The sequence below is a fragment of the Capra hircus genome, chromosome 11 (genome assembly GCF_001704415.2).
Source record: "Capra hircus breed San Clemente chromosome 11, ASM170441v1, whole genome shotgun sequence".
Lineage (NCBI taxonomy): Eukaryota > Metazoa > Chordata > Mammalia > Artiodactyla > Bovidae > Capra > Capra hircus.
The window spans coordinates 10,694,253-10,704,261 of NC_030818.1; the positions used below are offsets into that span (position 1 = coordinate 10,694,253).

The 10,009-nt window shown below is 43.0% G+C and overlaps 1 protein-coding gene across 1 annotated transcript; it reads right to left on the reverse strand.

The window, feature by feature from the left end:
• On the reverse strand, window positions 2,020–10,009 carry C11H2orf78 (chromosome 11 C2orf78 homolog). Its single transcript, XM_005686456.2, has 4 exons — window positions 9,949–10,009; window positions 8,899–9,024; window positions 5,166–5,924; window positions 2,020–3,935 (listed from the first exon to the last, which is right to left on the reverse strand). The coding sequence occupies exons 1-4, from the start codon at window positions 10,007–10,009 to the stop codon at window positions 2,020–2,022; spliced, it is 2,862 nt and encodes a 953-aa protein (XP_005686513.2).

Genomic DNA, 10,009 nt, shown 5'->3' on the forward strand with positions numbered 1-10,009 from the left:
TGAGGAGGGAAATGTGCGGCTGCAGAACTTAGGGAATAGGGTGAATTTACATTGAATATGTTGTGTACCTTTTCAAACGTTTTGTCGTGTGAAGTTTGCCTGAGTTCTAACCCCAGCTCCCCCAATTGCTAGGTCTTAATCTTGGGCAAATTCTTCCCACTCGCCAAACCTCTGTATCTGTCAAATAGGGTCAATAACTTATCCTGGTGCTGCCTGGCACAAGATAAACTCTCGATAAATGGAAATTATTTGTGGAAACCACCCAAATGTTCACCAATGGATGAAAGGATTTTTAGGTTGGATTACACAGTCTTAAAAAGGAATGACACACTGACACAAGCTACAACATGGATGAACTTGAAAACATTACACTGAGAGAAGCCAGACACATCGGTCACATTTGCATTATTTCATATACATGCAGTGTCCAGAAAAGGGCAAAACCATAGAGACACAAAGTAAATTGCAGTAAGGAGGAAGGGATGAGGAGGGCCTGCTGATGGTTAAGGGGGTTTCTTTTCAGGGGTGATGAAAATGGTGATGATTGCATGCATAGGCTTGTGAATGTTCTAAATGGCACTGAAGTTGGAGTTTCAGAAGGCGAATTTTAAGATGTGTGAATCATATCTCAAGAAAATAATTTACAAATGAAAACTGCCAATTTTCCTATAGTCACTATCCTCTGCTTCCATCTCTCCCTCCTTTTCAGGCCCACCCTCTGCCACTCCCTCCAACCCCTGGCCCGCATTAACCCCAGCCCCCAGCTCTGCCACTACTCACCCTCCACCCCTGCCGCCCCACCTCCTCATTTTCACTCCCCTGAGCTGCCTCCCAAGGAACCTCTGGACTGCAGGATACCTGCAACCTGTGGCTGCGGGAGCAGCGACCTACTGCGCATGTGCCTACCGCTCTCACTGTTGAAAATGGACACTTGCCGAGGATTCTTCTCGTGCGCTTCAGTTGATGGCGATGATTTGATGGCGTTATTTAGAGAAGGCAGCACGCGCACGGGTCAATGGAGGAAGCCCCTCAAGTTAACGTTTCAGCCCCTGCAGAAGTTTGATCTCTTCCACCAGAAACCTCCGGATGCTATGCTCTAAAAGCCAGGTTGGCAGCCTACGGGAACTTCCAAATGCTGAGAACTTTGAGGGGCCTTTGGGCCTCAGATTGAGGCCTTGTCCCTCCACATGCGATGTGACCTCAGCCCGTTGCTGAACCTCACTCAGTGCAGGGGCACAGGAGTACTGGCCTTGCCTGTTATTGCCAGGGTTCACTCAACAGTGTATTGCTGCCCTGGTGCCTAGGTGTTGAGTAAATGGTGCTTTCTATCCCAGGCCCTGTTCCTGAGCCTCCTGCTGCAGCAGTTCACTTGGCCCCCGCCCGCTTGTCAGCTGCCAAGATAACACTGAGCCCTTGCCACTCACCTGGTAGACTTCCCAGTTCCCCTCTGTCCTCACACTTAGGTAACGCAGACCTTTCAGAGGGGTGTCCTGAACCTCTTGAAATACCTGTCTGGTGGTGGTGAGACATAAGGCCAATCTCAGGGAGACAGTTTTTCGGTCTCTCCTTGTCAAACTAGACTCATCTTCTGTTATCTTCAACTCGACTCAAATTTTGTTCTTTCAACCCTAACCTCAGATCCTACATTTTACTTCTACCATTTCCCCCACTCCTGCTTCCTTTTATAAAGCCATACAAGCTCTTGGCCTTCCTAGCCCTGGGCCAAGTTCCTTCCTCTGTCCTCAGGTTTCACACCTTTTCCCTCCTTCTCTCATTCAACATTCGGTCCTTCCTTTCCTGTGCAGACTTTGATTCCTGCCCCAACCAAAAAAAAAAAAAAAAGGCACAGTTAACATCATCTCAAATTCAAAAGTCTTCTTTATTGTTTGTCTACTAACTCTATTATATTTGTTCAGTTTTAATTTTTAAAATATATCAGAATAAATAGAGAAATTTATATCTATCTATATATGGAAAAACAACTGGTACCCCAGGTGGCACCAACAATCCTAGCAGCTCTTACATGGCATACCCATAGTATCGAGAAATTTCCATCTCTTTTTCCCTCTCAATGAAATATTGCACTTTCCCCAAAGAGGTGTATTTAGCAGCATTCTCACGCTCTAGTTGAGCCTGCCTCTTCATGGCCTCCCGCTCTGGCCGCTGCTCTTTTGTGATCGGCTTTGACATTACGGGCTCAGGAACATTGGGTTTCCTCCAAGGAATGGGTTGGAAGCAGAAGTCTTGGAGTAGAAATTGGGTCTGAGGCTTGGGTGGGGACTGGTGCTTGGTCACAGCAGGGGGTACAGACTCCCGCTGGAGAGAAGTGCAAGATGAAGTTCTGTAGGGTGCAGGCCGAGGAGCTGCAGGCTGAGGGACGCTAGGCCGGGTAGGTTTGGTCAAACCCGGTCGGGTTGGATTGGTCACAGTTGTCTGAGCTGGTTTGACAGGACCTGGCAAAGATGCAGGAGCTGGCCGGGATGCATTGACTGCAGCAGGTTGAGTTGAGTTAGTGGAACCAGGGCAGGCAGGATAAGCCACAGCAGGCCGATATGAGGCCAGAGACTGTGGCCTCCGAGGAACAGGTCGAGCCTGAGGCTTGTCCAAGGTAGGAAAAGGCAAAGGTACTAACTTGACCTTCCCAGGAGGAGGCAGCTCATACTGTGAAGGAGATAGACTCTCTTTTGCAGCACTGTCATCTGGTTTCTGGGCTTTGACTTGAGTTTTCTCAGGACCTTTACCCTCACATGGGGTATTGAGCCATGACTTGATAGCAGGGGATGGCTGGGGGTCTTTGGGGTTGCTTGAATTTCCCAGGACCCGAGAGGAACTGAGTCCAGTTTTCTTATCACTCTTCTTCCCCAGTGCATGAAAAACCTGCACAGACTCCAGCATGTGCATGCCTAGGCAGCTTCGAGGCTTTTTAAAGTTCTCTTGGCTAAAGTCAGGTTGATTTTTCTTTCGCTTCATCTTGGGAATGCTTGGCTTTTCCTCTGCCTTGACTTTGTTCCCTGATGGCTTATTCTCTTCAGCCTTCTTGTTTTCTCTGGTTCTCTTGGTCTTTTCCTGCCCATGGCTCTTAGTTTTGTTGATCCTGCCCGATGCAGCTTTCTGAGCTTTGCTGTTTGGCTGTCTGGCTGTGTTCACAGGAGCCTTGTCACTGACTGCAGCATTGCATATAATCACTTCTCCCCCTAACAGGCACTCTGGGTTCTTTGGCTGGATTTTGGCCTTGGGAGCATCACTGACAGACTCAGAGGCTTTATGTTTGTTCTTTCTGGGTTGATCAGAGGGCGCCTTTATGACATTTGGCTTTTCCTGCACCTGATTCACCTTAACAGCGCTGGTATCTTTGGCTATGATCAACTTTGGAGCTTCAGATTGATCAAGGTCTTTCAAAGAATGAAAGAACTGGGGAAGGTGAATATCCTCTACCAGTGTAGCAATGTCTGCAAAGCCACTGCTGGATTCAAACCCATTTTCAAGTGTCCCTAAGTCCTCAAAACTCAGGCTATTCTTTCCCAGATTCACATTTTCAGAAACAAGTTGCTCCTCTTGGCTGAGGGGATCAATGCTGGCCAGGAGTTCGTGAATATCAGAGATTTCTAAAGGGACTAGTGGAGGTTCTTGGTTTTCTATTGGGATCTGGTAAGCATCATCCAGAGGCTTTGAAAACTTAATTTTAATATCATCCAAATTCTTATTCTCTGTTTGTTCCTGGCTTGGAACTGGAGGCAGTGCCAGGAGATTACTGGCACTCTGGACTGGAGCTATCACTGAAATGTCCCCAAGTTCAAGTGGTGGATTACTCTCAAGTATCTGGATATTTCTGCTAATGCAGGACCTAGGCAATTTTGAAGTTTCTGACAGACAAAATGTCTGGCTTGGAGGTTGCGATCCCAGGGAATTTTCCATCCTCAGGGAAGTCTCCATCACTGCAGAGGAATCAAGGAAGAAGTCAGTCCCTGGTGACTGAGATGCTCCCTCCACCCCCAGACACCAGCACAGTAATCATGTACCTTTCAATGATGGGCAAGGCATTTCTACTACCTAGTTTTAAGGACAGTGGACACTGTCTTATGCTAGGAGCTAAGAGGTGACTGTTCTAATTCTTACTGGTGATCATTTGATGTCACTGATTTTTGGCTTTCTTTGTATTCCATAGGGATCTTATAAGCCAAATTAAAATGAGTCATATTTTTAAAATATAGCATGTCTTACAAAGCCTAGCATTCTCATGTAGAGTCCTTTCAATTCTCCCCGCTTTCCTGAAAGACTGAAAACACTTCACACCATGAACTATGAGAGGGAGTAGAGCTCTTCCTGATAAAATATATAAACAAAGAATCTTCAGCCTGCCTGCTCCGGACAGGATCTCAGACCACAAGGGCTTAAATCTTGGTGTAAAGTAAGGAAGTGAGGGACAGTTAAACTGGCACTATCATAATAAGAGCTCTGAAGCACCTCCCAAGAAGACTATAGCAATAGATCAGGGAAGGGGGTGACACAGCGTGGTAGTATGGGGGGGGGGGGACTGATCAACTAGAGCAGTGAAAAACGTGGTACCTTTGGGTATGTGCTTGTGGTGTTGGAGAAGACTCTCGAGAGTCCCTTGAACTGCAAGGAGATCCAACCAGTCCATCCTAAAGGAAATCAGTCCTGAATATTCATTGGAAGGGCTAATGTTGAAGCTGAAGCTCCAATACTTTGGCCACCTGATGCAAAGAGCTGACTCATTTGAAAAGACCCTGATGCTGGGAAAGATTGAGGGCAGGAGGAGAAGGGGATGACAGAGGATGAGATGGCTGGATGGCATCACCAACTCAATGGACATGAGTTTGAGTGAGCTCCAGGAGCTGGTGATGGACAGGGAGGCCTGGTGTGCTGCAGTCCATGGGGTCGCAAAGAGTCGGACACAACTGAGCAACTGGACTGAATTATGTTTCTCTTACATGTAGCATAAATGACCTTTACAGTGTGCAACCTTCCACCTGCATTAGATGTTCTCAAATACAGTCTAAAAACAGAGAGCACTGAGCAAAGCTAGTGGTTATTAAAGTCCCAGGATCTAAATTCTATCTGTCTATACGCCACTTCCCAGCTGTAGATTTGACCCCATTTTTTGAATGCTGAGCTCATTCTACTTTCTTGCTGTTTGTACTCACCTTGACAACCTGTGTCTGTGATGGGCTGAGCAGACACAGAGTAGTAGATTCCAGAGGTAGAAGCTGGTGGTAGGATATTTGTGGGCTGAATCTCCTTTAGTACCATGACCATTTCTGGTTGGGCAGAGGTCCTGCTTCCTGCATACGACACAGAGCTATAGGACTGCAGGCAGGGGCCAAGTTCTTCAGATAGTAAAGGCCCCAGTGTGCCTTGGTGATAGTAATATACCTGGCCTCCTCCCTGGTGGGGAAGTGACAGGCTGTGTCCCTGATTTGGAATCTGAGATGGTGTTCCCTGAGCAAGGCTGGCAGAAAGAGATGGCTGTAGAGGGACCATGCTATTGATGTCTAATGTTTTGTCATACTGGGCTGCCATAGACACGGAGGAAACAGCTGTGTCTTGGTCAATGACTGTCACAGTGAAGTCTCCAAGTGAAGAAGACTTCCTTTCAGTGCTTCCTGTGATGTCCCACTCAAAAATACCTGGACAGGAAGCAGCTGAAGTGGAGAGCTGGCTCTGGCCAGTGACTCCAGATAACATAGTTGTGCTGGAATGTTGGTAAAGGTAAGCACTACTCATGAGTGGCTGGAAAGAGGTGTCAGAGCCTGCTGGAAATAGCCATGCTGAACTGAGGGCTGGAGCAGAGACCCTGGAGAAGTTGCAGGCACTTTCTGTGAGGGAAGCTGCATTGCTCACCGCAGGGAGAGAGAGCTGCAGAGAATTCTGGGTTCCAGGTACAGATGGATTTTGGAAATTTTCTGTAAGAACAAGAGGGTGAGAAAAAGATGAGTGAGATTGATAAATTCTCACTGTGTTTGAGGAACAGCCTTATCTTAAGGTTCTTGCTATCAGATGCCTCTAATATCAATACTTCCTGAGAAACCAAAAATCAGGCAGTTATGATGGCTGTAAGGGTTGGAGCAGTTTGACACTTCCTTATGTTGACTACCTGTGCCCCCCGTCTTGGGCATACATTGTGCAGAAGACCCAAGTGATGTGATTCAGACATTGTTCTCCAGGCAGGAAATATCCTTCTTCCTGCCCTATCTTTCCCTTAAGCCTGCACTAGTATTGACTTGCATGTTGTTTCCTAGAACTGAAGCATTTTAGAACTAGGAGGTCCTTAGAGAACTTCTGTTCTTATAGTTTCATTTCGTGAGTAAGGAAACTGAAGCTAAGAGAGTTCAGACTGACTTGTTCAAGTTCTCTCGTTATGTTAGTATCATTATCATGTTTCAGAATCTAAGTATCCTGACTTGCTTTCCAGGATGCCGATCTGAGCATGATACGGCCAGAAACCAGGAGAAATTCAGCTTCTAATGTAGGCATTATTTTGTCCATTTGGAAACAGTAGAGCTATTACTATTGTAATCGTTAGTGTCTCACTTTGCTTGCACATTTCCCTCACTGTTACCTAGAGTCCAGTGATAAATTTAAAGGGTCATCTTTACCCTCTTCAAGCCGGGCTTCTCATCCCACCTCAGAATGATTATCTGAAAGTGAATTTCTGAACTGCCTTTTGAATGAAAAAAGTTATTTAGCTCTCTGAGTTTCAGGATACTTATCTGTAGAGTGGTTATCACAACAAAAATAATAATAGCAGTAATAAGTAAACATGAATCGTTAATACATTACATAATAAATAATAATACATGAATAAATGATACATTACATATGATTCATATGGAGGAAGATTTAATAAGTTCTAGAAAGACATAGAAAAGTCATGAAAAACATATTAGTTAATGTATATGTATAATATAGATATGAAAACTTCAGTATGTGGCAAGTGTTAAAGCATAATAAGTTTCATGATAAATGAAGTTCTGTATCATATATACAATATAATGAGTGAATATTGCTCACTTTATCTCGGTAAATACTATTAATGAAAAGACACAAAAAGGTGACTTTGAATTAATTCCTAGCCAATACATACTGGCAGAGAAGATATATCTGTAAAAAATGCAGAGCAAGCTACAGAATGCAATAAATGTGAATGTATAGGTAGCCCAATATATGTAGACAATTATTTCTGTAAAAAAAAAACAGTACAAAGTAGACAATAAAATAATGTATAAAAGAATTTCATTATTGGGCTCATTCATATTTTTATGCAGCAAGTAACAGGCACTAAGTCTAGTAAAAATATATATTTCAATGAATATAACTATGTCACAAGCAGAAAGGAAAACTTAAAAAGTATCAAGATGGTTTTCATATTTATCCTAGAACTTAGATTATAATCATCTTCAACATCCAGAAGGATGATATTCCAAAACCTGAAAGAACCATCTTCACTACTATACAGTTTAAAAAGATTTTAAATGTAGGAAAATCCAAAGGACTCCACAACAATATTTTAGATAAATGCAGATTTTTTTTTTTTCCCCTAGCAGCACTGTGCAGTCTGGCAGTGAAAGCACCAAGTCCTAACCACTGGACCACCAGGGAATTCCCTATATGTGGAATTAGAGATACAGAGTTTGCCTTTTTCTTTTTCTTCTTAGGTAGCCAAGCTCTAAAAATTGATGATGGCTGTTGATCAACGTGCTCTCTGTGTTAGGAAGGAAATAATTGTAAAGATGAAAAGCAACCTTGACTTAGAACCTGCTATCATACAAAAGAATTAGTCCTTCTGATTTAAGTTAGAAAATGTCATTTTAAAATGTTATTTTTAATTGGTAAAATGTCTAATAGATTCAAAGCCAGAATGAATGAAATACTGAAAATCAGCCCCCTAGATAATCACTTTTGTTTCTTGTTTATAGGAAGTATCATTTCTAAAACATATTTCTAAAATATTTATATTCAAAATTGTCAAGTGCCATTTGTGTTGAGAGAGGCAATAAAAGAAAAATACTGAGTATGACTTTTCTGATAAGCTGTTTTTCCTGGTGATACCTTATTCTGGCCTTACTTTCCTTCCTAGTCTATTAATAGAAGCATTTGTAAAAATCAACGGTATTTTGCCCTGCTCTAAGCAAATTGTTCTCTGTGCTGTTTCTGCTTTAATTTAAAATCTTTGGATCCTGTCAACATTCCATCCCAAACTACTGTTTTCCTGAGACCTCCTCCTTGCTTCCTCTCCTCATTCTTGTATTTGCTCCTTCCTCTTGGTTCCCATTGGCCTCTGATGATGAAGACAGTCCTAAACTTCCTTATGTTTGACTACACGCCTCCCATTAGCCCAGTGCTCTCCATCCTTTCTCCCTGTTTTCTCTTTTCAACTCATTTAGGTAGAAAACTCCAAAAACAAGTGAATATTACTTCTTGAGCAGCACTAAATTTAAAACACTAAGGCTGAAATATTAACTGAGGGTGACCATTATGGGCAAAACAACTCAGTATATATTGCTAATTTTCTACACCACCTGGCTTTTCTCTGTTTCTGTTGAAACACTCTTGAGAAGTCTCTGATTTCATGTTCTACATGGGTCCCCTTTGAGATTCAATATTGAAAAGAAAAGAACCAGAGAGATAGACCAATGTAGCATCCCAATGTAACACTGGATGTAACATTAGAGGAGGAAAAAACAGATCTTGTGAGACAGTGACTTGTCCAAAGTGTCCAAAGTCACAGAGATAGTAAATGTCCAAGTCAAAGCTGAAATTAGGTCTCCAGATTTCTAGTTCAATACTTTCCTTCATTATTCATTTTGAATCTACTACTAAATTTACAGGCAGAAAAAAAAAATCTAATGAAAAACTTTACAAAGTTTCTTTCCATACCTGACATGGTCAGAGAAGAAGAGGAAAAATTAACTGCAGATACAAGGGAGGAGGAGATGATATAAGAGGATGTCTGGGATGATTGCAGCCAAGTGTACAGTACAAGTGTGTCCAGTACAAAGGTCACTGGTCACTGGTCACTGGTCACTTGCGATGATCCAAATTTATTTACAGACAACTCCATGGAAACCCCAAGATTCTACCAGGTGGCAGTAGATTTGGTGGGAGAATGATGTCACAAAGTGGGCAGTTTAAAGGTATGATACAGCCAATAGGGAGGTCAGATCACCAATAAGAAGACAGGATTGGATGCAGAAAAAAAGGTGTAGGAAACACCTAAATGCGCTCCGGGGAGGTGAAGCCCTCCAGGACAGAGTTACTTCCCTCAAGCTCTTCCATGAAGGAAATCATTGCAACATTTCTTATAGATGCTCATTAATATAATTAACATAGTTACTTATATTCTACATAGCATTATATTTTATGTTATGCACTTACAGTTACATATGTCTTGGTTAATTAATAACCTTAGAGAAGAAGGAAAGAGCCATCCAGTTTGAACTATTATAGTTGTTCTGAAATCCTATCAGTCTATTACATTAGTGAACTTGCAGTAGCTTTTAAGGAGCAAAGGAAGGGATTAAGAAGCTCTTTCTGTAACTTCGTCAAAGAGTAGGGCGAAGCTGGTTGAGTGCACCTTGTGGAGAATGATGTGGTCCAAGGCTCTTCTCTTTTAGTTTCGTCTCCTTGACTCCTCCTTTTCTTGGGCTGGGCCAGGTTGGACTTGCTTTTCTCTTCTGCCCTTCATTTTTGTTGTTGTTGTTGCTTTAGGCCTTGTTTCTGGGACAACTCTTGATCTTGCATTCTTACCATCTTGTTTGTTACTTCCTGTCAACTTCCAGCATCGGAGTCTTCTTTTCAGTGCTTGATGCTTCACAAAATAGACTCAGCCCAATGGAAGCAAATACCAGAGAGCTAGGACACACAGCTGGTTGCAGACCTTTTCTCTTGCAGCCTTTGGTTGCAATTCTGTTGACCATAATTTACTACCTCTGGTTCCTTGGCCCACACAGGCATCCTGCCATCCAGCTCTTTCATATATGAGAGGCAT

Bases quoted from the DNA above. Each gene is read 5' to 3' on its own strand.
- C11H2orf78 (XM_005686456.2), bottom strand. From the start codon at position 10,009: ATGCCTCTCATATATGAAAGAGCTGGATGGCAGGATGCCTGTGTGGGC. The intron at 9,025-9,948 runs GTAGTAAATTAT...ACCAGTGACCAG, and splicing joins TGTGGGCCAAGGAACCAGAG to TGACCTTTGTACTGGACACA. The intron at 3,936-5,165 runs GTGAGTACAAAC...ATTCCTCTGCAG, and splicing joins CACAGACACAGGTTGTCAAG to TGATGGAGACTTCCCTGAGG.